Source organism: Phyllopteryx taeniolatus, chromosome 12, assembly GCF_024500385.1.
Source record: "Phyllopteryx taeniolatus isolate TA_2022b chromosome 12, UOR_Ptae_1.2, whole genome shotgun sequence".
Classification (NCBI taxonomy): Eukaryota; Metazoa; Chordata; class Actinopteri; order Syngnathiformes; family Syngnathidae; genus Phyllopteryx; species Phyllopteryx taeniolatus.
The window spans coordinates 12,343,914-12,367,572 of NC_084513.1; the positions used below are offsets into that span (position 1 = coordinate 12,343,914).

Consider the following 23,659-nt stretch of genomic DNA (forward strand, 5'->3'; position numbering starts at 1 on the left):
AGAAAAGGCCTCAAGGTGGCTGTGGCTAAGGAGGAACGAACTGTGGCGTCGGCAGCGTTTTAAACACATGCGCACACACATGCACGCACACTGTTTTGTCTGAATGGCTTATTTATTCATTCATGATATTTAGAATTTATTGTATTAATTAATGGTATTTTTCATTGTATTCAGTGCATTATTTCATTGCATTCTAAAGCCTGACCAGGGACTAAGACTACGTGATGCGCCCATTACATTGACGCAATGTAACACAAATCTTACTACAGTACTGCATTGTCACTGTACGGAACGGGGGCCCGCCACTGATGAGTGCATTGCAAGATGTATCAAAAACCTTACAATGTCAATAAGAAATGCTTGCTAAAGTTTGTGGGTTTTCTTTGTATTTAAATTCTAAGTCAAGGTTAATCCATAAAGGTTGAATCAATGCAACTGGACTCTTGTTTGTTCCATTTGGTGTTTTTTTTTCTTCCTGTTTTGTGAAAATAATAAATTTTAAAAAAACAGGCAATCATGCTATTAGGCTAACGAAATAATAAATAAAAAAAAAGTGTGGTAGTCTTACCACTAATGGTAACTGGGCTCCCTCTAGTTGTACATGAAAGAATCACTGCATAAGCACAGTTGTTTTCAACTTTATGACAGTACATTTGCATTAAATTTTTAAGAACATTTTGTTTTTAAACGTTTATTGTGGAACAATTTATTTCATAATTTAATCAGTCCATTTTCCGTACCGCTTATCCTCACTAGGGTCGCAGGAGTGCTGGCGCCTATCTCTGCTGACTGTGGGCAAAAGGCGGGGTACACCCTGAACTGTTCACCAGCCAATTGCAGGGCACGTAGAACAAACAACCACATCACATTCACACCTACGGGCAATTTCGAGTAGTTTTTGGGATGTGGGAGGAAACCGGAGTACCCGGGGAAAACCCACGCAGACACGAGCAGAAACTCCTTTCAGGCCAGGCCGGATTTGAACCCGTGTCCTCTGAACTGTGAACAGATGTGCTAACCAGTTGCCCACCGTGCTGCCTTTCATTATTTAATTTACATTTCAATTGAATAATTTAAGTACAGTTGTTTTGCCCCCCTATAAGCACAATTTAATGTTCAAACTGCACAGTAGCTTACAATAATAGTACATTTCAGGAATAAACCCTGTCTTGTGTTTGCTGAACACCTGTAGGACTACTAAACTACTGTATTTTCATTTTAGTCATGATTGTTGTTCTTGGTGAGCTAAGTTTTTTTTCTTTTTCTTTTTTAGGTTTAGTTTGAGAGTCACCGAAACACCTTATGAGACGTGGATGCTTGCAGTGTGGGAGGCAGTCCAGTTGAAGGCAGACACGCTCCACTGTGGCCAAAGCCACTTTCCCCACGGGTGGGATCCACGTCGCTGCTCTTCTTAACATCAAACTCTTTTTTTTTTTTTTTTTTTTTTTTTTATCGCGACCATCAACTGAAGAAAAGAGCTGGGGGACTTATGATCCATCGTGCTGGTAACTGTCAGGTAATGAAAACACACACACAACACACACAAATGTAGCAACTTGTTTTTGCGAATGAAAGTGTTTGTTTTTTTGGTTTGTTTGATCTTTTTACTTTCGCCCAATTTTGGCGAGAGGAGCCGATTGGATGCGGTGCACGATAAAGCGCGTTCCTGCGCTGGTTGTATCCCAGCAACAGTGCGGATGAATGAGGCTCTTGAGCGAACCCCGCTGCATGGCGTCATCATTCTTCATTCAGCCGCTCCATGACGACCCGGGAATTGAAACTTTATGGCAACGCGTCTCCGTGTGCTTTTAAATGCTTTTGCAACAAAACAAAACACATTTGCCTGACAAGAGACTTTACATTTTCCATGTGTTCCTCCTTTTATTTCAGCCATGGAGTTTGACACGGTGGTTTCGGCTGTGCGCACGCGCATCACTCGGTCCCCGCCTCCTACCTGAGAGCAACGCACCTGGATCCAACGAGACGGAAGTTTCGCGAAGTACAAATCTTATTCGGATTTATTTCGTCTCCGCGGTAAACAGCAGCTTTTCTCCTCGGCGTCGGTGTGGGCACGGACGTGTTGCCCCGTCGGAAGGCGACATGAATTCGGTCCGTGCGTTTTTGTTGGAGTTGATTGTGGAGCCTTTTTTTTTTATTATTTATTGCACGTCTGGTTCACTGACTCATGGTAAGTTTTGTCCCGTCCCCCCCCCCCCCCCCCTCCTGTTCCTCTGACGGAATCCTCAGCGATGGGGCTCAGTGATTTATGACACTTTCACATTTATTACGTGATTAAATATTAATTCTACAGTTACTCGCTGTACAATCACTGAACAAGTTGTATGTTTACCTACAGGAAGTAGTGGAAAATGTTGTCCAATACTAAAAACTCTATATCACTTGAGAGTCCCTTTTGAGAATGCCCCATTTTACAAAAATAAATACAAAAATAAATAAAGTCGATTTTGCCGCTTATTGAATTTCATATTTCTATTGCATGACGTAGATGTTATGCCGTCGGAAAGGCGCAGGTTGTTAAGCTCCCACACTATAAATTAACTGCAAGTAGACAGTGCACATGCAAACAGGTGTGTGTATGTGTCTTTTTAAAAACGATAGTATTTGTGATGTGATATTGTCTCTGTGGTGCCTGCGTAAACGTGAAATATGAATTCAAGTTTCTTGACTTGATCTATGTCACGGCCGGCGCGGTGGGCGACTGGTTAGCACATCTGCCTCACAGTTCTGGGGACAGGGGTTCAAATCCCGGCCCCGCCTGTGTGGAGTGTGCATGTTCTCCCCGTGCCTGCGTGCGTTTTCTCCGGGCGCTCCGGAGAAAACTCTAAATTACCCATAGGCGTGAATGTGAGTGCGAATGGTTGTTTGTTTCTATGTGCCCTGCGATTGGCTGGCGACCGGTTCAGGGTGTACCCCGCCTCCCGCCCGAAGATAGCTGGGATAGGCTCCAGCAGCCCGCGACCCTAGTGAGGAGAAGCGGTAAAGAAAATGGATGAATGGATGGATCTATGTCACTAGGCAAGATCTCCGGCTGCCCTTTCCACTCCCGAGCTAGCACTGGCAACATAACAAACACGTGTGCTCTCACAAGTGGGTCTTCTACACGGAGACAACCAATCAGAGGAAAGTGGGGTGGTCTTAGGCAAATATGGACAAAGCGGATACAAAACTGTGTCAAACAGAAGTAGGGGGCTTTTCTGGACACGTATGACAAAACCAAGGTTTTTTTTTTAAATGTATTTGTTTTAAACGAAATTGACACTTTCATACAAAGTTCATGTTAGAGAGTCACTCTATGGAGGTCTAAATAGCCAAAATACAGGACCTTTAACCAATCACAACTCACTCATTAGCAGAGCAATGTGTTGGACATGCCAAAATCAACTACTCCTTTTTGAAAAAAACTTGTCATTGTACTAATATATACAAATGTTTGGCCACTTATAAAAATAATCTCATGGTATTAATTAATTGTATTTTTCATTCTATTCAGTACATTTTCATTGCATTCTAAAGCCTGACCATGGACTAAGATGAAGTGTTTCAAGTCAGCATGTGAATGTAGAGCTACATTTTCACAATGACCGAGTGATTCTGTTGAGGACTTGAAAGGCACTTTTATCGTGATATTGACCCTAAATGTGACACTGAGTTTGACACTGGTTCTCTATCAATTTATTGCAGTTGAGACTGCAGTTTAAAACCAGTCGGCCTATCCACCCAAGAAGAATGACATATCTGCGCAGAGTACTCCGACGACGACTGCACCCTCTTAAACTGGCCGCAGTGGCTCTGGTCTTTGTCACGTTTGTGTTCTTCATACAATGGGAAGTGGAAAGCCAAAGTCAACAGAAGGACCCGTGGCTAAAGGACATAAAAGAGAAACGGGATACCATGCTGGGCATGGTGATGGGAGCAGTTAATAACTTCAGGGATGCCATGCCAAAGATGCAGATTAGAGCCCCTGTGCATCAGAGGCACAGTGCAAACAGTGTGACCTGTTTGTCGGGTCGCTACACAGCTGTGGAGCTCAAACCGGCCCTGGAGAGGCCTCCCCAGAACCCGCTGGCTCCCGGTGCCGCTGGCAAGCCCTTCCGCACGGACAGCCTGAGCCCCGCAGAACAGAAGGAAAAGGAGACTGGCGAGCAGAAGCACTGCTTCAATCTGTATGCCAGTGATCGCATCTCCCTGAGCCGAGACCTGGGCGCAGACACAAGACCGCCGGAGTATGTTTGCTTGTGCACTCTTCATCCTGTTCATACAAAAGACCTCATGTTTACCTGGATCTTAAACTCAACATGGAGTCGGGGATGTTTGTGCGAACAAAATGTTGCTCACTCCTTTCCCAAATAATTGCTCAGCACCATAGCTGCATTCACACCTACTTATTTGGGCTATGTCCATTAACAACCGAATAGTCTGATAATGGTAATAAAATAATAAAATTCAACTGGCAAAATATGACGCAAACTATAGACCAAAAACCCCTACCAGTGCTATGTCCATTTATAACTGAATAGCCTGATAATGGACCTATAGACCACAAAACCTCAAGTCTTAATTTTGAAAAGTGCCGTATTGTAATGTTAAAATGTGCTTTTCACCATTCACTGAAGCTTGCTTAAATTGTCTCAGTAAATTTTAAGGCAAACCCTAAATGACAAGCAAAAGAAACGAACAATGGAATCAAGGTCATTTTTCATTTGGTTTTAAGTAACTTTTTAACATTCTTAACTGTTGTCAAATAACTTAAACAAGCAAACATAAATACAAAACATTTAAAACTAAAAGAAGTATGTCTTCTAAATTTGACACAACACAGAGGAGTTGTTAACAACCCTGCCAAATTTGAAAGCTTGAAAAAAAATCGCTACCGATATGAAATGTGGCTTCAAAATCGTGAAATATCAAGCCATTGTCTGCTCTCAAACGCTGTGGGCATGTCTGCTGAATGAGCTGAAACCATGTCACGCTCCATTGCCAATCAGATGCAACTAGTATAACCTGAAAATGGATGTTGCTACTACACTCCTCCTTTTTGATACTGCCCTTTCTTTGAAATAAGTGTTGCAAAAAAAAAAAAGAAAAAAGTCATCCTGAGGTCTGGCACAAATATCGACATATCGGGACATCTCTTTGAAAGCACACACTCATTGGTTATGTTTCAAACTCTGTAGCTTAATGTGACTTTCAAGCATATTTTTTTAACCTTCAGACCTTCCACTGTAACTTCCTTGGTGGAGGTAAAAAAACAACACAAGTTTTTGCGTAACATCGATTAGCATGGGGGGGGGGGGGGGGGTGTAATACAAGACTGGAGTCTAAACTCCACGGTGTTTGGTTTTTGCAAGCGGAGTTAGACACAAACCACAGAGATGATTGCTCTCACCGAGACTTTGTTTCAGCATGCCTGCCCAGTTACTGTGGCCAGCTCAGTCAAAGGCACTTGCGTTTGGTTAATTACAGCACACCCCAATACTGCATCTCAGTGCTGTATTTGTTACAGACAGCCATAGAACATGCTGTTTAATCTAACTGAATCAGATCATTTCTCCCGTTGCCGATTTGAACGGTGTGTCGCAGCAGCAATCGAACATTCCACAGAGGAAGCCTTCTGGACCACTCGGGACAGACAGATCTTTGTGCTTCTCTCTGCAGATGTATTGAGCAAACCTTCAAGCGATGCCCTCCCTTGCCAACCACCAGCGTGATAATCGTGTTTCACAATGAGGCCTGGAGCACCCTGCTAAGGACCGTGTACAGTGTCCTGCATACATCCCCTGCTATTCTTCTCAAGGAGATTATCCTGGTGGACGACGCCAGTGTTGATGGTAAATGGGCCCACTAGGAGCCTATCACTCTTTTCTGAAGGGTTTGATTTCTTGCGGCGTGGTGGAGAGAAAGCCCTTTCTTTCCCTTCTGTAGCTCAAGGAAGGGAGGCCTTCGAGTGAATACTTTCCTAAGAGGACTTCACAGTCAGAGCTTAGAAATGACTCTTGTAAACAGAATCCTGGGAGGGAAGTAACAGAATCTTCGGGGAGAGTTCAGTCGATCTGCTAGATTCAGTTACGTGTATGGAGCCAGGCCACAGGTGGTGCAGCAGTATTAGTGGGTGGAAACTAGTTTGACCAGATAGTTCGCCATGTCGAGGATTAGCAGAAAAGCTTGTTCTTCTTTTATTCTGGTTGAGTCATGCATGCCAAACAGTTTCATTATTATTATTTTTTTTAATCATCACCTTGAGAGTCCCTGCCCCTTTATATGGGACTCTACCATATGGTTCATAAATCAAAATCTCTTTCACAGTCTCATTTTTATCTCCCTTTTTTTCCCTTTCAGATGTGCTAAAGGATGAGTTGGACGAGTATCTGAAAGCCTTGAGTATCGTTCGGGTCGTTCGGCAGGTAGAGAGAAAAGGCCTCATCTCCGCTCGGTTACTGGGCGCATCTGTGGCTACCGGTGACGCGCTCACCTTTCTGGACGCCCATTGTGAGTTCACACATTGCATGCCAGCCCAAACACACTTACAAATGTTGTCAGGGAGCTGCGTGTGATGTGGTTTCTTGTGTTGAAAGGTGAGTGCTTTAATGGATGGCTGGAACCACTGCTTGCCAGGATAGCAGAGAACTCGACTGCAGTGGTCAGTCCTGATATATCGACCATTGATCTTAACACCTTTGAGTTCATGAAGCCGTCCCCGTACGGCCAGAACCACAACCGGGGAAACTTTGACTGGGGCCTATCCTTCGGATGGGAGAGCCTTCCGGACCATGAGAAAAAGAGGAGGAAGAATGAAACATGCCCAATCAAGTAAGCCGAGCAGTCTCGCAATATCAATTTTGTGAAAACTTCTTTTTAATTCAAGTGTTCTGTAGGACTCCCACGTTTGCCGGCGGGTTGTTCTCCATCTCCAGGGAATATTTCTACCAGGTCGGAAGCTATGATGAGGAAATGGAAATCTGGGGTGGCGAGAATATTGAAATGTCTTTCAGGGTAAGACCTTGCCAAGCCATCAACATACCTCATTCCCAGCAAGCACTAGAGCCTAGTTCAGTCGTGGTATGCATTTTATTGTGACTTTACTGCAGAGTACCTGTCCGGTATGTTCAGTAGCCTTTCATTAAGGTGCCTGTCTGCGTGGCAAGCGTCTGTAGTCTTGAAATCGGTGGAGCTGCAGACGCGCTGCTGTCCATTGATTGGTCAAATTATCTGGCTTGTTGCGAATGAACGTGTCGATGCCATTATTCCATGCTCTTAAGCTGCAAGAGTAATGTTACAGCAGTGGTTCTGTGTGGTACACAATTACTGATTAAAATAGTCAAACTGTGAATAATGTTTATTTATTTATTTTTCAGTTCAGTTGGGGTGGAGGACTGGTTAGCACATCTGCCTCACAGTTCTGAGGACCCGGGTTCAAATGGGAGTGAATGGGAGTGTGAATGGTTGGTTGTTTATATGTGCCCTGCGATTGGCTGGCGACCAGTTCAGGGCGTACCAGAGTCAGCTCGGATAGGCTCGTGGATGCCCGCGACCCTAGTGAGGATAAGCAGTATGGAAATTGAATGAATCAATGAATGGGTTCAGTTGAGTTTCGCTTAAGTACCATACATTTGCATATAATCTTTTCGAACAGTTTGTTTAACCATTTGGGTACATTTTTAACTTACCTCAATACATTTTAATTGGATCATTATTTTCTATGTTCATGTTTAGAGTTTATGTTCAAACTGTGTACTATGTTACAGTAGCTAACATAATCCTTGTACGGTGTTTTGTGCTGTGGGATGTATTTTCTTTTTTTTTTTTCTTCTTCCCCTTAAATGAATACAGTGATTTTTGTTAGACTCCTTGTCCTTGGCTCATTTTCTGTGACGGCATGTATCAGAAAAAATTTTCAACACATTTTATATTACAGGATGTGCATTTTGTTTCTGACCTTGCCCTTGCAACATTGTAACATTGTTGTAGAATTCAAACACCAACACCTTCTGCTCTCGTATTTCCCAAACATTTTACCAGAGGACTGAAATTAGTCCATGTATCAGATTTCAGAATTGATTACAGATTTCCACCAGACCCATGGACACTGGCTAAGATACAAAAATATGAACACGGCACAAGGATTAAATATACTGTATTTTTAGGAATAGTACCTCTGCCTTATGTTTGATGAAAACTTGAGCCTAGTACGCTAATTTATTTTAATGTTAGTCATTATGGTGCAGAATTCTTTTTTGAGGTGCTACTTGGTAGAAACACTATTGCTGAATACCTGATCCAATCTGTACTGTGGCATTACTGAACTGTGCTTCTTAATGGAAAGTGTTTTATGGCATTCTTATGTAACCTGCAGGTCTGGCAGTGTGGTGGACAGCTGGAGATCATCCCATGCTCTGTTGTCGGCCACGTTTTCCGCACCAAGAGCCCCCACACCTTTCCCAAGGGCACGCAGGTGATCGCCCGCAACCAGGTCCGACTGGCTGAGGTCTGGATGGACGAGTACAAGGAAATCTTCTACCGTCGTAACCAGCAAGCCAGACAGATGGCCAAAGATGTACGTGCTACCTTTCATCAGCATTTTTCCAGTCAATCATTTCAAAATCTCGATTTTTGCAAGCTGCTTTTAAGTTTAGAACCTCTCTTCTGAAGGCATGTTTAAACCTATCCTTTTGTTAATTACTTAGCAGCAGCGCTAGGTCTCAACGCTACATGCTTGGGGGAAATACATTCTTCAGGGTCAAGTGTAGAATTACAAAGAGAGTCCAAAGTCCAGTATTTACCTCATTCAGTAGAAAGGAAGCACATTGTTTGAAAAGAAAAGAAATAAATGGCCGTGACGAAAGCTTGCTGGCAGCAGGCAGAGACCAAAGAGCCTGGAGGAATGCAACGCTGGTAAATGACAGAGGCTCGTAGCATTTCCTGACATAGGTGCCATAAAAAGCTCCCTCAGGGCTCCACCTCAAGTACCCTTCGAACACGCATTCCTCAAGGAGTCCCCCGCACTAGCTGTGAACATTCAGGTAAGTAAGTAGCATCCTCTTCATGTGATTGCTCCCCTTATTCCAAAAAAATCACTTTGTTCAGTCTTTCTTCTTGTATGCAACACTTCAGCTTTACAGTTTTTTGGAGCAGTGTTGACCAGGAATCTGAATTTGACCAAATTTACTTGGATCTATTGTTATTTCTTAATATTGTTGTTTGTGTTTATCATATCTTAATTTTGAGAATAGTCTCCAACCATGAAACACTTTGTATTGAACAATGCTGTCTTGAGGAGTTGTCCCAGAGTGGTCTACGTGAATGAACTTCCACTGCCCAAAACTGACATACAGTGGGAAGCACCATAGGCAGACGGGCTAACAATTAGCATTTATGTGGCAGTGTTTAAGTAACCTGCAGACATCTGAACAACAACACATGTAGACAGATGATATAACAAAATACAAGCATGTATTCTTTATCCTCTGTGAAGAGCATCTATAAGTATATTATTATAGAATGGTTAGTTTTCTTAAAAGTTTTTTTTTTGGGGGGGGGGCTTGAACGGATTATTTCCATTCATTTCAATGGGAAAATATGATTTGAGAGCTCTCAAAGCCCCGTTGTATTTTCCGTTTCAAACAAAAACTTATGCAAATGCATCTCCAGCCTAGACATGTATTTGGCAACTATTTGCTAACAAATTTGAAAGTGGATGTCATTGCAGCTATACCAAATTGTTGTGCCCACCTACAGAAAACCTTCGGCGACATCTCAAAGCGCATAGACCTTCGTGAGCGGCTGCAGTGCAAGAACTTCTCCTGGTATTTGAAGAACGTCTATCCAGAGGTCTTCATGCCTGATCTGAACCCTCTGCGCTTTGGCGCGGTAAGGTTGGGCGCCGACCTGTCAGCCATCTCCCCGACTCTAATCCTCAGAGCTCAGTGTGGCTGCTGTGGGTTTCTCCTCGGGACCTCCAACGGGTCGAGAGGAGTTCCAATTTGACGCCACTGACTCTCTCCAGACACTCAAGTTGTTTGAACAGCTTGCTCGGGTTTGTTGGCTTTTCGTTTTGAGTTCTTTCTTTGTGTTTAGGTGAAAAATGTGGGCAAGGACTCGTGTCTGGATGCGGGCGAGAACAATGACGGGGGCAAACATCTGATCATGTACCCATGTCACGGATTGGGAGGGAACCAGGTTTGTAAGAAAATGCCTTTTTATGGCTTATCGACAAAAATCTAATCTGGTTTAACCTTCAAATCACACTTTAGTTTTTTCCCCTCCCCTCTCTTTTGCGTGCATCTGTAGTATTTTGAGTTCTCCACACATCACGAGATTCGACACAACATTCAGAAGGAGCTGTGTTTGCACGGAGCGGAGGGGGCTGTCAAGCTGGAGGCCTGCCAGTATAAAGGCGGGAATACAGTTGTGGATCCGGAGCAAAAGTGGGAGCTGAAGGATGTATGTTTGAACCCTTAGCATTTTTCTGTCAAATTGTTTGCAGTTCCAGAGCTTTTCATTGCAAAGAAATGTGTTTTTGTGTTCCTCTTCGACTAGAACCAGTTATTCTACATACCGAGAAGGAAAGTGTGTCTGAGTGCCCGTTTTGAGCATCCTGCTCTGGCTCCCTGCGACCCCTCGGACAGATACCAGCTTTGGTCATTCATCTGAATGTAGAATCATTTCTTCAATATCCCTTTTTTATTATAGATTCCCGACTGCAATGTTTTAATTTATTTTTAACACATAAAAACGAACAGTCGCTGCTTCAAAGTCTGAATATCGGGAGAAAGCAAGGTGGGGGTGGGGTGGGGGTTGTCGTCCCCCCACCCCAAAATGTGAATTCAAAGATTCTTTGGAAGAATGAAGATGCACTGTGCTGACTGGTGCCTCTTTTTGTGTTTGAGATCAAATATATGGACAAAAGTATTTGGACAAAATGACTTGATCCACACGCTTCTACTTTTCTGTAGCACGCAATATCGGTTCTCGTTCATCCTAAAGGTGTTTAGTGGGTTTGACGTCAGGACTCTCAAGTGCTTTCCCACTAAATTAGAAGCATACTATTGTCCAAAATGTGTGGGTAAGATGACTACCCAATTAAGATTTAGAAATCCCTTCATTGATAAATACTTAGGAGCTGTGTATTTTCACGTCTCCTTGTCAACATATTGTAATGTGCTGTACTTGCACATATGAAGGCAACATCGAATATCTATTAAATTAAAAGAAAATACGATTTGTGCACTAATGAGACTAAATTGCTAAAGCTGAAACACAAATATGAGCATAGTCCTTGAAGAATATATTTTATGACAGCTTTCAACCAGTGCCTTAGATGTTATTTTATTCTATATGAGGTGGAAAAAGGTGAGCTGCTGGTTGAATGGGTGAAAGTGTGCAGGGAATACTGTTGTGGGTCATCAATGTCATTGTTTTCTTGCTATTTGAGCTGGATTTGAAGTTGGCTGGCTCTGGATCCACGTGATGCAAGGCCCCATGTTTAGCTGCAACTGTATGATTTCATTTAGTCACAAATTTGGATTACCACCACACGCAGCTGCTTTGTGCTAGAAGTCCTAAGTACTGCAATCTTTAGCAGCCTTACTGTATGATTTCTTGTCAAATGGGAACTTGGAAAATAAATATGAGCAGTCATTTGTCCAGAAGCTCCGGATAAGCAATAGGTGATTTTTATTTTTGAATTTTTTTTCTTCACCAATGGTGCTTCACAACTTTTAGTTTGTGATCGTTAAGGAGAGATGACGTGGACGTATTCAAATGGTGGCTTTTGTGTGTGTGTATTGCAACTAAAGATGCCATATTTTGAGCCCGGTGAATGACGCTGAAGGTGATCAATGAGCTCATCTGGTCGCGAGAGGGCGCTGTAGACTCACACACGACATTTACATGGCATTAAAACCATCAAGACCAAATGACATTTATTTCAAAACCATGTAAAAATTAAAACGAAGCAAATTCTATCTACAGATAAAAATCAAACATTTGTGCAAAACATATGCATTTCACATAATTGAAAAATGAAAAAGAAATCAGGCACATTAAGCTTCACAAGTCACAATCAGCATTTATAAATTGACCATTTAAAAAAACTGAAGCAATTTACTTAATACTGACTTCCCACAATAAATACACATTTCAATATATCACTCAAATACTGGGGGAAAAAAAACTATTGACCGGATGCAACATTATAGTGTCTCGCCCTCACTGTCCTGTATGCTTTGGCAAAATAAATCGGTACCATCAGGGCTCTGTTGATTCCCTCCATTGCCTGAAAGCAGTCTACACATGCACAAGTTCCAAACTACTCAACACAACCACTGAAAAGCAAATATTCCTGCATAAGCAGCAGAGCACTTATATTTGATTTCATTAAGTGCTTACTTTGTAATTTCTCTCCTTTGTCATTTTCAATGACTCAATTATTAATATGAACCATCTAATATCAAGCTGTGATTGTCATCCATTTTTAATGTATGTATTGGCAATTATAAGAGAAAGAAATATGCAGTGTTGAGCCATAGAGGAAACAAAAAAAGAATTTGTGGACTACCATTAGTAGATAACTATTGCACACAACAACCTCATTTAATGGATCCACATCAATAACCCTCATTTATTTAAACGAGCAGACAGCAATGTTGTTTGTACTGCGTTCAAATCAGAAAAAAAAGTTATAATTAAAACAAATCTATAACCAGAAAAGACAATACATTATTTTAGATAAATATTTAGTGGTTACTTTGTGTTCAGTATGAATTTGAATAAGAGCTTTTTGGAGACATTTCAAAGTGCTATTTAATTAATTTCCCTGTATGAATGAAACACTTTCTAATGTGGTGAATCTTCACTTTTCCACCATTCAAGTATCGATAAAAAAAAAGAAAAATTGCGGCATCCAACACTTTAGCCCCACCTTTGACAACTGAGAACTCAGGCTTTTTCATGCTTTTCAAACCATAGAAAAGCATATCATAGTAAGGAAAAAAACAAGCGCACATTTTTGTTTTGTATAAAACAACATTTTGTTCCCCTTAAATACTGCTGCAATTCCCAAGAGCATGCGTATTATCAAAACTTTTACAATATATACTGTACGTATACATATAATTCCTAAACAATAAATAAACTTGACGGTAATCCTTTTTGCACACATTTGACACATACGATAGACATAAAAGTTCCATCTAAAGTACAATATTTGCTCGAAACTAGAACTTTACGTCTGAAATTACAAGATAACATTGCACAGCGTGACATAATTGAGCTTTGTTCCGTGGTAACGTTGTCATTTGTGTGACCTCCGAAACATTTCTACGATGAAGCGATGAAAATGTGCCACGGCGCTGTGATCTGCTTTGAAACTGAAAGTCAGACAATGCAAAGGTCCATGAATGCTATGCGCTCCCTAAAAAAAAAACACCAAGATGTCCGTTTGGATTCCCAGTCATCCAGTTCATGGTAATCAGCAAAGGTTGAATCCAGGCAATTAAACTTTTCTTGTTTGTTAAAGACGTTTGACTTTTAATCCAAAAGGCTTTTTTAATGATACATTTTAGATGCGGAGTCTCCTTATTTATTGTTTGCAGTGTGGGATCCCTGCTGCTGGTCACAATACGGTGTTGTTGCCTGGCGTGGCTGGTGAAGAACTCGCTAGGGCCACACTTCCCGTGGAATGAGAATCTTTGGGGAAAGGGATGTAACTCAACTGAATTTTATTTATAATTTAAGAACAATAAAACAATAACCAGGGTTAAAACAATTTTTAAAAATGTAAAGGCGAGTTTTAGAAATGGACAGCGAAGAGGCTTGAATAATGTGCACCGGGAGGTCATTGCAAAGTTTGGGACCAGCGACAGAAAAAGCACAGTCCCCACTGAGCAACTGGTCAGCTGACCTGAGGAGTGTAGAGATGGAGCGGCAGAGTCGTAAGGTGGGGCGAGAACATTTTGAGATTTGAAAACAAATAGGAGAAAATTCAGGCAGTGGACAGGCAGCTAGTGGAAGGAGGCCAGAATAGGGGTTATGTGCTGCCTCTTACATGTTCCAGTTAAGAGGCAAGCAGCAGCATTTTGAGCCAATTGGAGACGTTTGAGGTAGGACTGGCAGGCTCCAAATCATTTTGACATTTTGAAAAGAAAAAAAAAAAAAAAACAGAGCAGAATCTCAAAATAAAATGTGAAGGGAGGCCAGAATTCAGTTAAGAGTTAAGTGTTCTCTCTTACTCAAACCTCCGCTGTTGAGAGATGACTTTTGGAGTTTGACATAGACGGCTTCTTTTACACCAGCGGCACTCTATGTCTTGAATTTGGATGTCATTGTCCTCAGAGCGGGGCTCCAGATGACCTTTTTTGTTTTTACTAGGAACATAGTGGTCCCTAACTTAAAATTTTATGGACGCAAGCACAAAATTTAGGGGCACACACTTTTAATATTCACATTTCCTCTGACTTTCACCGTATTAGTGATTATACTCAGCGTCTTATCTCGAAAACAGAATTTCCTGCCTTTTTTCGTCATGACCGTTTCCTCACAAATGGAGTCAAGGTTTTGGGGGGGGGAGAATTGAAGCATTGATAATCGAGTTTATAGTGAAAGAGTTATGTGAAACCTGTAGATTTTCACATTAACAATTCATATTTAATAATAGTTAGGGGCAAAGTTCAACCATTCAGGGGCAGTCTGGTGCCCTGCCTCAAAGGAATATCCTTTCTCAAGATGCAAATGAACCGCTGACTCTGGACTCGAAGAAGCCTTTCGCCGATGTTGTTGCCATGCGCCTGTTCAAAGGCTGCAGAGGTCACTGCACTTCTCACTACACTGCACTGCATTGCATTGGAAAAAGGGAAACTGTACACCTAAAATGTAGAACTGAAACATCAAAAATCGAGAAAAGTTCAGTTGCCTTGATTCAACCTTTGCGAGCAAGTAAAGATGCAAATGTGAGGCCTCCTACACAGCTGGTAAAGAGACATTCTTGGTACTTGTTACAAGTAAGTTCAGATCGGGGTGTCCGTTGACACTGGACTGCTGCGGCGGCTCGGCTGTTGCACATGAGCCGTGAGTGCTGAACGGACCGTGGGCGTTATTGTTCAGGTAGTTATGAAACTGGTTCTCAGCCGGGTCCACAAAGTCTGCTTTGGACGGCATCTGCTTGTCGTTCTCATGGGCGTAGTGGCTCAAAGAGGCCACCGGTGCACTACCGCCCAAATTAAAATTCGTCGAATATTGTTCCACCGGCTGATTTGGGAAGGCTCCCTGGGTTTGGGGGCTGATGATTGGCTCTTGGAATGCTAAGGCTTCCCCGTAGGGTTCGCCCGATTGGCCGCTTGGGCCACTGGGGGCGGAGCCAGAATTCCCAAGCTGATAGTACTCGGCCGAGGAGGAGTTCATTAAATAAGCGTTCCCGTTCACGAGGTTGTCGTCGTCGCCGTAACACAGCACGGAGGCCAAGGGGACCACCTCGGTGTGACACAAGTTCTCCGACCTCTCCTCGTCCTCGTCTTCGTCCTCGTCCTCCTCCGAGTCGCTGTTGGCTAAACTCTGAGTGCTGGAGTCTGAAAGCCCGCTGAAAACGCTGCTGCTATCCTCCTCGTCTTCGTTGTCCTCTTCCTCGTCGTCCTCGTCATCCTCATCCTCGTCCTCGTCCTCGTCCTCCAGCGGCTCGTCCATCTCGCCGGGCGTCTGCAGATGCACGCCGGTGCTTTGCGGAACGGCGTCGGGCAAAGCGTAGTCCAACCTTTGCTGAGACTGAACCAAAGGGTTTGAGCTCACTGCGTCGTTGCCGTGGTAACCGTTTGTAGGGGAAGCTTGCTCCTGCTCACGACTCTTCTCCAGCTCCAGCTTCATTATGGTGTGCAGGAAATGGGTCCGAACGCGGATGGGGTTAAACTCCACTCTTCCACTTGAATTGCTGCAGCCTTCTTTTGTGCAGCCACATGGAAATGACATGCGGTCCACCTAGAGAAAACAAAGCATTTCCTGTCATGGGCTACACTTTGGGATCATTACATGAATTTAAAAGCAACAGTGCTGTACAGCCATTTTTTTAACCCATGTTTTTCTCATGTAAAATGGGTGCCTTGGCTCAGTAAGCGCTGGGAAATACTGAATTGGATCCAAGGCATTCATTAAAGTTGTCTTGAACTGTTGGAATGCATTTTTATAATAGTAATAAAGTGGTGCCTTGAGATAAGAGTTTTATCCATTCTGTGAAAACACAAATCCCTCATATCTCTAATCATCTTTCTCCATTGAAATAAATTGAAATGCCATTAATCTGTTCCAGCCTCCCCAAAAAACAAGAGTTTGCAATGCGTTTTTAAACGAGAAAAATAGTAATGATATAATTGAATAGTATTAAAAAGACTTAAACGGTTTTCAGGTGGAACGGTAGACGACTGGTTCGAGCATCTGCCTCACAGTTCTGAGGACCGGGGTTCAATTCCCGGCCCCGCCTGTGTGGAGTTTGCATGTTCTCCCCGTGCCGGCGTGGGTTTCCTCCCGGCACTCTGGTTTCCTCCCACATCCCAAAAACATGCATGGTAGGTTAATTGAAGACTCTAAATTGCCCGTAGGTGTGAATGTGAGTGCGAATGGTTGTTTGTTTATATGTGCCCTGCGATTGGCTGGCGACCAGTTCACGGTGTACCCCGCCTCCTGCCCCGATGATAGCTGGGATAGGCTCCAGCACGCCCGCGACCCTAGTGAGGAGAAGCGGCTTAGAGAATGGATGGATGGATAAACGGTTTTCATCACACTTTGCATCAATTGAATGGCCATTGTGCTGCTGCTCACCTTGGCCACCGGGGGGCAGTATAAGACAGACAGATGGATTTACCACAAATGGACATCTATACAGTATAGTACAGCCTTAGCTCCTCATAGAGGATAAAGAATATATGACTGTGAGTATTGATATATTAAATACCTTAATGCATTGCTGCACCGTTTGTGTTCAAATATCAGTTACTAAAAGGGTTACAGATGCATTATATGCATTCGAATTGCCCCAATAATCATATGAGGAGGTCATTATACATTTATGTGATTTTTGTCATAACTTACCTGGCACTTGATCCCCGCATTGCTGCAGGCGCAGGTTTCTGGCTCACAGAAGACTCTGCAGTCACACCCACAGTCCTCTCGGGACATGCGGATGGCCCGAAGTTCGTGCTTCTCCTCCACGTCAATCTTCTTGACCCCGGAGGTACGCAGCAGGGCCCGCCGCTTTTTAGTGGTGAGCGGCTGCAGGAAGAAGTACTCATCCACCTCCGTGTTGTCCAAGTCGATATCGTCATCGGAAATGTCTTCAGCGGTGAGTGTGTTGGCCTCGTCAGACTCGACTGTTCCATTCTTGGTCAGCTAGAAAATAGAAGAAATCACAAAAGAACCAAAACTTTCAGGAACTATAAAATCTCAAGTCACAAAGTACAATGTTCATATTTTGCGCCCCCGCTATACTTTTAAGCAAAGGTTTTGCATCGGGTTTTACAGTATACTAACTTACTGAAATGCCCTTGCAGCCACAGTTGCCGATGCAACTTTCAGATGTTTATTGAACGCCAGTAAAACACAGTGAGCACACTCAAGCAGAAGCTACTGTAGGCCACAGCTCTCACCCAGAGCAGGCATAAAATGTATTTTCCATACATTTTATGCCTGCAGTTTTATTGTGTGTGTTCAAGTATATTTACAATGTGTTTAAAAAAGCGTTTTAATATGTGTGAAGCATGTGTGAGGGGTAACACCATAAAAGTTTTTTTTAATATGGTCTGTCCTATCGCTGATTTTTACTAATAGCGGGTTGGTCTGGGCTCAGTTTTTTTTTTTTATTGTAACTGTTTTATTGTAAAGTTTATTCTTATAGTTTTGTCTATGTTACGGCACTGTTTATTTTATGTATACTGTGTCTGTCATTTGGTGTTATATCTTTATGTTTCCTATACGGGACAACAGATGGAAATTAGCATTGTGCTAAATCTTTGCACGTCAATTAATATGCACTGTAGATAGAGAAATGATGGTCACAGTTTAATCTCTGTTCTCATTAAGTCCAAAAACTCACTCTGGTGAAACAAAATGATATATAATTTTGCAACCTTTGATGTGGTGCCGACGACGCATCCGTACAATTTCTATCAACGACAGCGGAATAAATTGTTGATTTTGGGGTGGTGTTGTGTTGATGTTGGTGCACAACCGTATATGATTGTAATGTAAGGTATAATACCAACTTGAAAGCAAGGTGGCGTTCTTTTGAGTTCCTGAAAAGTAGTCATTTTGAAGATGCAAGGATTTCGCCCGACACTGACGCTATATACGCACTGTGCTGTACGTAATGTTGTTTTCAATAAGTGCATAGATAAGTAAGGTTGAATGCAAATGAGTTGAAAATTGTGACGGGCATTACTCCAAAGAAGCCATGTGTGGAATGAAACCTATTTTTTACCTTGAGTTTGATGGAGTTGAGTTTTTCCTCCTTCAGGTGGTCCCTCAGCATGTCCCTGTGGATTCTTTCCTGCTCCATGGCAAACTCTCCGAGGGAGTACTGCCTGACCCAGCTGTGCCTGTTGGACATGCCCAGCGTGCTACCGCCCTGGCTGGGCACGCTGGTGAAGCCCTGCCTCCTGCTGAAGTAGTACACGGTCACCTTCTCAAAGTGCACCCTCCTTGTGCACAGACGCTTCTCTCTCTTCAAGATGGAGTCGGCTGCGGGGGAAAACACCGCGTTAAAATCATGACATTACGAATATCAAGGGCCCATTAAAACATTTTTAGCACGTGTTAAAGGTGAGATACTATGAAAATTTGACGTTTTAATTACTTTTTTACAAATGCGTACAGTATTTTAATGTTTTTTTTAACCACCAGAGAACTGTATTAAATTGGGAAAAGATGCGTAATAAGTCTCCTTTAAATAATTTAACTGTACTCTCATTTGGTGGGGAACACTTTTAAAGCAGTCATGAGATGTGGGGCATAGATTTGCTGAGAAAACCAACCCTAAAACCGTGAAATATGAGAAACACTTCTTCATATCAGGAGCTTTGCACAACTGTGTTGTGAAGGAAATGTCATCCCAGTTCTGTGTTACCACAGAACGCAATAAGGGCGAGGAGGGCAACAGTGGAGTATAAATAATTCCCCAGCTGGCCCTGAGTTTAAGAGCACTACTTCACAATATAGTGACGTCCCTTATCAGACATTAAAGTTCTACACACGGAACAACAATGCTCTGCTGTTCTGAGCGAGAGACACCGCCCACATTGGTTCTCAAGGAAAACAAATGCTAATCAGCTTGTTTTAGCAGATGTTTCAAGCTCGTTCTAAGTGTGCCCGAATGTTCGCAAGTGAGTCACTGGATTTCCCCTCCATCATATGGCGCTGCGACTACATGACAACCAACAGAAGGTCAGCCTTCGCGGGCCCCCGTCCGCTGGCAGCTGCGGCTGACAGAAGCCACGCTCTGACCCCAGGGACGCACTCCTCTCCTTATGTCAGCTCTCCCCTCACCAACCCTAACATTAGGTACACCTGTATTCGCATCTGATGACATCTAATACAAGTGCTTTATCAAAATGAGTTTTACAGAGATACAAAAATATGGGATGACAACAGTATTTCACCCTCTATCCTTTAGGATGCCAAAAATGTTTATTTGTTCGCAGGAAGAGAACATTCTGGCTATACAGTGTCAAATCACTTGTAAATCAAATCATCTTTTCCCATTGAAATTAATGGGAACACCAACAATTAGTTTCAGCCTTCCCTAAAAAAAATTGTCGTCATGTGTATTTTAATGAGGAAAAAAAACACTCCGTTGTATTGTACTTCATAAAAACATACAGTAATGATGTAATTAAACAGAATTAAAAAGAATTGGACTTTTATTGGCACACAGCATCAATTTGAATGGCCATTGTGCTGCTCTTTTTAGTGTGCTCTCCTTTGCCACCTGGGGGCAGTATAAGCGAGACAGACGTATATGCAGCAATCCCTCGTTTATCGCATGGGTTACATTCCTCACCACCCCTGCAATCGAAGAAATCCGTGAGGTAGCAAACAAGTATTTGTTGAATTATTTTCAAATATTTTATATATTTGTGCTTATACTGTAATACTATGTATGCATGTGCATTGTGTACCTGGCTTTAAAAGGCGGGCCTTGCCTGTTGAGTGAGGTGGAAGTGAGCGAATGAGGACGTTCAGATAGTCGGCTGGTTACTGGCTTTAGGTTTAGCCACTGTGTGTCCAGAGTGACCGCGTTAGTTGAGGCCATCGGCAGTAGGGCAAGAATGTGCTTGTATTTACTGTATTTTGTTACCATTTGTTCAATAAAGCAATTGAAGAAACCCTAGGACACTGAACAATAAAATAGTGGTTAAAATCACATAGAGAGATTAATAAAATAATGTAAAATTGCATGAAGATAGATAAACGTACATAAACAATAAATAACACAATATACATGGCAGTGGAAATGCAGGTTCAGGAAAGGGAGTAGGCAGTCATGAATATGTGGGTTTTGACTCTGGATTTGAAAAGAGGAAAAGAGTCAATGTTGCGGATGGCAGGTGGCAGGGGAGTTCCAGAGTTGGGGAGCAGAGCAGCTGAAAGCTCTGGTTCCCATGGTGCTGAGGCGTGCAGGGAGAACATTGAGGTGAAGAGAGGAAAAGGATCGGAGGGAGAAAATTCAAGTGGCGATATGGAGGAGGTCGGACAGAGATTGAGATGAGTCGAAATAGAGACATCTGAACTCCTCTGAGCGCTTCAGTACCGTACAAATATTAGTCATTCTTCACAGAGAATAGAAAATATCACTGAGTGGTCATCTGTCTACATTTGTTGCTGCACCATTTGTGTTCAATCGGTTGCTAAAAATGTTATAGCACCTCAAGATAGATGCTGTTTAGTATTAGCATTAAGCTAGCAGACTGAAAGGCTAACCAATATGGTTGTTTAAATACACCAAGTCAAAATATCTTTGTTTAAGGTTTAATTTCAACTGATAGTGGCAATAAACAGCTCAGAGTTTCTTTTATTAAAGAACAGTTCACTATTCACCAAAGTGCTACTTATGTGAAGCGAGTCGAGTTCACCGCCACCATGCAAGCTCGTATCTGTAGTCCGCGCTCACAAGTCAAAGCAAAAATATCAGCTGAACGACGGCTTATATCTCGAAAAATTCACGTCGGGGCACTCGTATCTCAAGGCACCACTGTATTTGTATTGATGCTGCATGATACATCGTGTTCAAAATCCAGCTTTGTCCCACCGCTAGTTCCTAGACACAGCACATTTTAATGTACATACAGTAAGTGCAAACAATAAACCGCCCCGGCTAAAGGGGCTATTTTATCCCAAAATGTAATTCAAAATAGGTAGCACAGACTATTATGTGAACCTCTTCTTAGAAAGGAGGTTACAGGGTTCATGCACAAAACAGCTTGGAAAGTCATCATCTCATTCATCTGGCTGGGCTGGCATGCTGATTCTGTTCTTAATAAAAGGAAGCTGCCTGCACACGCCCGCCTTTCTATTACACCAGTGGTCTCTCAGCATCACTTAGCCTCTCCTCTGCACACCTCGGACTCTGCATTCATATGGCACTGCCTCTTACTAAAGACCAGTTCAGCCACACAACATTGGAATCATACCATTAGTTTCAATGTGATTCAAATGACCTCCTTTGTTTCCTTCCCTCTAATGAAATGACAACATTCCTTTTCCCGCTCGGATTACGCGGTTTGTTAGCAACTCGGTGAACGACACTCACGGGTGAAAGGGCCAGAGGCGGACGGGTTGACGCTGTCGCTGCTATCCCCGCTCTCACTGCAGGATATCTCATCATCAGACTCCCTCAAGGAAGAGCACGGGGAGGAGGAGGCTTCCACCTCCTCAAATTTCCTCTTCAGTATTCCACTCATGGCCTGACACATCTGCACCTGAAACACAAAGACAACAGAGGGGCCACGCATTATTTAATATCCAGTTTAGGAGGCCACAGTAATCCTCAATACACTCAATTAGCACCACATACGTAGCCACAAATACACACACACCCCTCCCCCAAATCCCTCCCTCCCACCTCCAACTCTCCTGCCGCTCTGCCTGGCGCTCCCCCGGCAATTGATCACCTTGGCACAAAGGAGGAGCGATGGCCAGCGAGAGCCGCTAATTGCATTCTCGATCTGATGTAGAGGAAGTTCATTTGGGTTCATCAAGAAGGGGTGAGGAAGAAAAAAAAAAAAAAAAAGGGAGGCTTGACCAACAGCGTAATGCATTGAATTTATGACAATGGCAATGCGCCTTTTTGGAAATATGTGTTCCGAATATTCAGTACATGTTGTTTGTGCTACAGAAAAATGAACAGTATACAAAATGGCTTCAGAATAAATGACTCTCTCTTTTGGGGAAAGAAGACAACTAAGTAATATACAGTGATAGAAGAAATTACACACCCCTGTTCAAACGCCAGGTTTTGTGATGTAAAAGAACTGAGACCAAGATAAACAATTTCAAAACATTTTCCTCCAAAACCACCTGTATTACTCAATTGAAAAAAAAAAAATAATTCAAAAGGGAAAGTAAAAATTCACTGGGACAATGTGGTTACACAAGTGTGCACACCCTTTTAGAACTGGGGATGTGGCTGTGTTGAGATTTTACCAATCACATTCAAACTCATGTTAAATGGGAGGCAGCACACACCTGCCGCCATTAAAGTTATCAATTCATGTTTATCGCTTGACTAGGATTTTTAGTCGGATAGAATCTCTCTCTATTCTGAAACAGTTTCGAAGCCAGTGTCGTGTCAGTGTATAATAATTGTGCTCTGACAAGTTCCCATAGTGAAGGTCTGCATGGATGTACTTACTGTCTATGTAACTCAACTTTCCATAGTTGATGTCCCCTGCTCTTCTTCTTCATACAGCAAACAAGTTGAGTCTGAACAACAGCACCTCTGATGGTTGTATCTAAGCAGTGCACTTATTTTTACCTCAATTGCTTCAAGACATAATCTTTCTACTCTCAACATTCAATTTAACGATTAATTTGCTCGGTATGCCCATCCCTCCTTTTTTTAACAGATTGGCTTTTGCAAAGCTTCCAATTTATTTTCGATATTCAAAATAATTTTGATCTTCCTTATTTTGTTTTGGTCTGTCAGAAAGACTTGTGTCTCGGGTGCTGTCACATGACTGTTCCACCAATCTAACTTCAGCACCAGCGACGAGATTTGATCTTGACTAGATAACGTGAAGCATGGCAGAAACTCCCCTGGCCTCACATTTAAATCTTACACACAAAATTGTCATTGTATCAGTATGACCGCACTACCAGACACTTAATATTGCTGAATGACTCTCTGTACTTTTGTATTTATGTCCTAAATGTTTATTTTGTTATAGTGGCTTGTTTGCTGTAGTACTAGAGTGGCTCCAACTACGGGAGACAAATTCCTTGAGTGTTCTTAACATACTTGGCCAATAAAGAGGATTCTTACTACAAAAACAAACCGCTATGTCATGTGCTGAGCTGCCTTGTTCCCGTTTTTTTCCCTATGTAATCGTTACCCAATAGGCCTATTGTGCTGTTCCATGAGTGTAAACAAAGAAAGTTAATCAAGACCATT

At 42.6% G+C, this 23,659-nt stretch overlaps 2 protein-coding genes across 6 annotated transcripts in view; one reads left to right on the forward strand and one right to left on the reverse strand.

Moving 5' to 3' along the window:
• The first annotated feature begins 1,744 nt into the window (after positions 1-1,744).
• Positions 1,745-11,666, forward strand: galnt3 (UDP-N-acetyl-alpha-D-galactosamine:polypeptide N-acetylgalactosaminyltransferase 3 (GalNAc-T3)). Its single transcript, XM_061792379.1, has 11 exons — positions 1,745-2,188; positions 3,703-4,244; positions 5,677-5,849; positions 6,358-6,507; positions 6,594-6,828; positions 6,894-7,011; positions 8,372-8,572; positions 9,754-9,885; positions 10,093-10,194; positions 10,306-10,458; positions 10,555-11,666. The coding sequence occupies exons 1-11, from the start codon at positions 2,186-2,188 to the stop codon at positions 10,666-10,668; spliced, it is 1,923 nt and encodes a 640-aa protein (XP_061648363.1). The 5' UTR covers positions 1,745-2,185; the 3' UTR covers positions 10,669-11,666.
• A 242-nt stretch (positions 11,667-11,908) lies between these two features.
• Positions 11,909-23,659, reverse strand: part of csrnp3 (cysteine-serine-rich nuclear protein 3) — a 31,878-nt gene continuing 20,127 nt past the window's right edge. For 4 of the 5 annotated variants that reach the window (XM_061792383.1, XM_061792380.1, XM_061792381.1 and 1 more), the window contains 4 exons: positions 21,800-21,968; positions 18,473-18,732; positions 17,089-17,385; positions 11,909-15,981 (listed from right to left, as the gene is read on the reverse strand). In XM_061792383.1, coding sequence (XP_061648367.1) covers positions 14,974-15,981; positions 17,089-17,385; positions 18,473-18,732; positions 21,800-21,968 — 1,734 coding nt within the window. In that variant the 3' untranslated portion in view covers positions 11,909-14,973. Of the gene's footprint in view, positions 15,982-17,088; positions 17,386-18,472; positions 18,733-20,168; positions 21,040-21,799; positions 21,969-23,659 lie in introns of those variants that run through there. The other variant, XM_061792384.1, reaches the window with a different exon arrangement.